This window comes from Trachymyrmex septentrionalis, unplaced genomic scaffold (assembly GCF_001594115.1).
Source record: "Trachymyrmex septentrionalis isolate Tsep2-gDNA-1 unplaced genomic scaffold, Tsep1.0 scaffold11, whole genome shotgun sequence".
NCBI classification, from domain to species: Eukaryota; Metazoa; Arthropoda; class Insecta; order Hymenoptera; family Formicidae; genus Trachymyrmex; species Trachymyrmex septentrionalis.
In genome coordinates, this window is record NW_017304228.1 from 6015537 (window position 1) to 6020406 (window position 4870).

At 27.0% G+C, this 4870-nt stretch overlaps 1 protein-coding gene across 1 annotated transcript in view; it reads right to left on the minus strand.

The window, feature by feature from the left end:
• LOC108750471 (protein scarlet) overlaps positions 1 to 2122 on the minus strand; it is a 10598-nt gene extending 8476 nt beyond the window's left edge. Inside the window, exons 1-2 of the mRNA XM_018489928.1 lie at positions 1993 to 2122; positions 1863 to 1911 (exon numbers count right to left, since the gene is read on the minus strand). Coding sequence (XP_018345430.1) covers positions 1863 to 1911; positions 1993 to 2122 — 179 coding nt within the window. The remainder of the gene's footprint in view (positions 1 to 1862; positions 1912 to 1992) is intronic.
• Between the last annotated feature and the right edge of the window lie 2748 nt (positions 2123 to 4870).

A 4870-nucleotide genomic window follows, 5' to 3' on the forward strand; every position in this document is an offset into this window, starting at 1 on the left:
GTTAAAAAAACTTATAATTTATTAGGAAAATGTTTTTTATAACATTGCAGATAACATAATATATAATATTACAGACAATATTTGACACAAGGGTGCCAAAAACCGTCGTGTTTATTAAGGGCTAATGTTGTTCTAAGGTTAAATTTTTTTTTTAATAATTCTCGAAATATTCCCGCAATACAAATGAGAACCAATTGAAAATAGAAAATAGAAAAAAATAAAAATTTATTTAGTTAAAAAATGTACACTCTATACACACGATGGGTCATTTGTGTTTACGCAGAGGTGAACTTTGAAGTTATTCTAGTTAAAGGATTCAATGAGGTATATTGAAGTCAGCAACGCAAAACTTGTTCTCTAGATGCCAAATTTTTTTTTAGGATTGGAAGAGAAACCGGTATTTGACCAAGTGCTCTTAGTATTTCAAAGAAAAAAGATGCACAGGACACGAATGACTCAAAGGTATGTAGTAAGGGTTGAAATAAAAGTTGAATGATTATAAGAGTACTTAATTATAATTGTAAACAAATTTTTTAAATTTTTATTCTTTACAAATAAATTAAATTTTTTTGGTAAATATATCAATAAAGGAAGTTAGCTCCGATAACTTTAACCTTAACATATGTTATCAAAATCATGATCTTTGATGTATAATTGAAACTAATACTAAAAACTTATTTTGATGTAAGATTTTAATAAAATAGTAGAATTAAAAAAATCACTTATTTATATGTATTGTATATTCAGTAACTGAAGGAAGAATATGATGTATAAAATGGAAAGAGACAATTATTGATCAATTGGTATTTTTTTTATAACATTTGTTACTTTCGTGTTATATTTCACTGTTAGAAATTTTATTAAATTTTAAGTTACACAATTTGACTTTAATTTTATGACATTACATTAAATTTAATGTATTTTTCATGAAAATTTATGAAATTTAATGTACTTTTCATAAAATTTTATAAATTTTCATGAAAAATACATTAAATTTTATGTATATGTACACAATATACACAAATATACTTTTTAGTTATAAATACATTAAATTTAATGTAATGTCATGAAATTAAGTTTAAATTGTGTTATTTAAAATTTAATGAAATTTAAGAACATTTCTAACAGTGAAATATAATACGGGACGAAAGTACACGTTTCATTACATTTAAGTAATTACTGTAACTTAATTGTCAGTTAAATCATTCATTACTTTTAATTTCGTTCATAATCACGAGCTTCATTTACATGTACAGCTCGTGGTTACATTTATAACAGTGTTGTTTCTCCCTCCCCTCTCTCCCTCCCTCCTTTGATTTCCTCTTAACATAGATTTTTAATATTGCTACATATCGAAACATGGCTTAAATGAGATTTTCTTGACAGTATAATTTTTTGTTATTTTGTATTAAAAAATAAGTTAGGGTCACATGATATTTTTTGGACTACGTTCGATGAGAGCATTATAAGCGCTATTATGTGTCTAATTCTATATTATCGTTCATTAAATATAAAATAAGGATTGAATAATGCAATAGAAATATTTCTCTCGAATGCTTTGGAAATTAATATTATTAGAATATTACCATAATGTTAAAATATTTTTGCGGTAGATTTTTGCGTACATTTAATATTGCGGCAATATTTATGCAATATCACATGCTATAAAGGAATCTGGAGACACTGGTAGTGTCTCGGTTAAAAATTCAACACAAAAATTTTAACTACAAGGGTCAATTTTAACTAGCACAAAATATTTTTTAGCGTGTTCAAAGAATGTCACATGAGAAAAAATTACTTTGATTACGAATATTAATTGATTTATATATATATTAATTGTGCAATGATTACGGATAATTTACCTGCCACCTAAGATCGCAGTAAGTTCGCCAGGCCGTACCACACCTCGAACTGAAAGTGCGACAGATGTCATTATCGTTTCATTTTATGTGAATTATATTACATGTGAAATAATATATTTTGTTTAAATACCGTTGTTGATAAGCTGCTTGCTTATGGTGCGTCGGTTCTGGTCCATCGCATAAATAGATAAGTTTTGCCAAGAAAGCATCGTTCCTTCTTGATACATTCTATGTCGAGGTACATCAAGCTTTAGATCCATTACGTTCTAGACTTGGAAAGAGAACGCAAAACGAATAAATTGTATCTGGTTTTTTTCTAAATTTTTTTCTTTAGAGAGCTTCAATTTTCAAAATATCTTTATCTTACGTAATCGCAAAAGCGATCTTCAAACACGATAATAAATTCCCAAAAAATTTCAAATATACATGTAGTAGATTAAAATCGTGACAAGATATACAATGATATGTCATACATTCCTAATAATTACTCAGCTGTATTTAATATACCCAAAATTTGTATTTGTTCTATGATATTATCAGTAAATAAACAAATTCAAAGGACTCTTTCAAAACATAATAACAAAACTCAATCAACGGGCGAAGTAAGAGTCAACCACATTTTTTAAAATTTTCATAAAATTATATATTATATTAACAGCGATGAAACATCACGCAAAAATTAGACTATAAACTAATAAATTACAAGTTTCGGCTACCGGTTTGAGCCCTCTTCAGACATTAGTATAACGAAAAAAATACAGTCCGTCTCCTCTCTCAGTCTGTGTTGATCCGCACTACTGAACGTACATAAAAATCGATACATAATGTCTGTCTTACATATCTGCGCTCCTTCTCACTGTACATATTTCATAAGTTTTTTATTTCTTTTTGGACATATTAATTCAAACTTCTTACATATGATTTCTCTCTGGTGAGTTTTTTATGAAATAATTTTTTTTTTAATTATTTTTGTTAGATTTTCGGTATTTTATATTATTTTATTTATGCGTAGTTGTCGGTGGTACGTTTTTTTGTTTTTAATTTATCCTTTTTATTAACTAGAACTTTACCAATGACATTTTTAATACTTTTGACTGTTCAATCATACGGAAATTATGTTTCGAGATCAAGACTCACCCGAACTGTGAATATTCTGAATATGCGAACATTTGCGACAATTGATTTTATTCTGTTATTATTTTTTTTTTCGTTATACTAATGTCTGAAGAGGGCTCAAACCGGTAGCCGAAACTTGTAATTTATTAGTTTATAGTCTAATTTTTGCGTGATGTTTCATCGCTGTTAATATAATATATAATTTTATGAAAATTTTAAAAAATGTGGTTGACTCTTACTTCGCCCGTTGATTGAGTTTTGTTATTATGATATTATCAGTATTAAATATTTATAATCACATAACTGCTTTATAGCAACACTCTGGCCGGAATCCACTTCGTTCTTAATTTCAAGACATTTCAAGCACTAGTTTAAGACCATCTCGAATCTTGAGCAATATGGATTCCGTTCTCTGTGTTGCTATAACTTGACTAAATTTATCAATAAAATCAAAATTTATTTGACGTGTTGTTTAGTATTCTGTCTATATTTTGTTAAAAGCTTATCTTTACGGAATAAATTATTATTTTCATGCAATTAATGAAGTATCTTTGTGTCAAAAATGTAAAATGATATTAAAATTATAACAAATTTAAATAGAATATATATAACGATATATAAAAATTGATATATTTGTTTATTAACTTGATAAAAATAACTTTTAGAAATAAAATCTTAGAATATTTTAGAATTTGAATATATAAAGATTCTCGAAAAGATGTAGATTTTCTTAGAATTAAAAAAAAATATTACAATTGATATGAAAAATATGAGAAATTTTTTGATAAATTATTCAAGAAATTTTTTAACAGATTCTAAAAAATTTTGAAATTTATATAGAAATTCTATTTTAAGAAAATTTTTCATCAGAAATATCTTCAAAGTTTAATAAGATAAGTCTTTATAAGATTGAATTAAGCTTGTTTTGGTGAAAATTTCTTATATTTTTAATACATTAAATTTCTAAAGATTAAAAAAAAATACTTTTTAAATTTTTCTAGAATTTATAAGTTTTTTCTTAGAAATTACATAATGAGAAATCTTAGAATATTTTAGAATTCTATAAATATGTAGCGACTTTCTCAATATTTCTGGTACGCATTTCGATTCGTATAAAAAAAAATCCGACAAATTTAAAAAATTACATCGAAATTGTAAAAAATTCTGAGAAATTTACATAAAAATTCTAAAAATAATATGTATAAGAATTTTAAGAAAAATTTTCACAAGGTGCCTGCAAATCTAATTTTTAGACTATGCTATATTTTCGTAATAAGAGATGATGCGGCATAAATAAATTACCTTTATTATATTGATCTAGTCCTGATAACAACAGAGTGTAATCACTGATGCACAACAATTTGTGCAAATAATTGTGCAAAATACGTGACTGTAGAAGGATGAGAAACCGATAAGATGTATCGCGAAATGAAGATTGACACTATAAAAGCACAACTTTTGCAGGCGTCGCGTTTGCTTCTCGTCAGCGCGAGTAACTGGTCTACTACTCGATACACCTGATGCACTTCGCCTGTGCTCACTTCCCTTCTGCACTCTTCTTTTCAACCAAACATTACACGTGTACTAACACAATATAACACCAATATTAGAAAGATTCGTTCAAGTTTATCGATCGCAAAAAGCTTATAGAGATACGAATACACACATTTTATCTTTTCTCATTAAACATCAATATTAATGATTACGCGATACAATTAAATTATTATTAATATTAAAAATGTAAAATTATTATTATATGTGATTATTGCAGAGTCGGCACATGCGAACAATGATTGAATAGCTGTGTAATAATTTGACACTTACGCGCGAATCGATTACGCGCGAGTTCATTCGCCGATTCGCGGATGCGTAAAGTAAGCGCATAGACACCC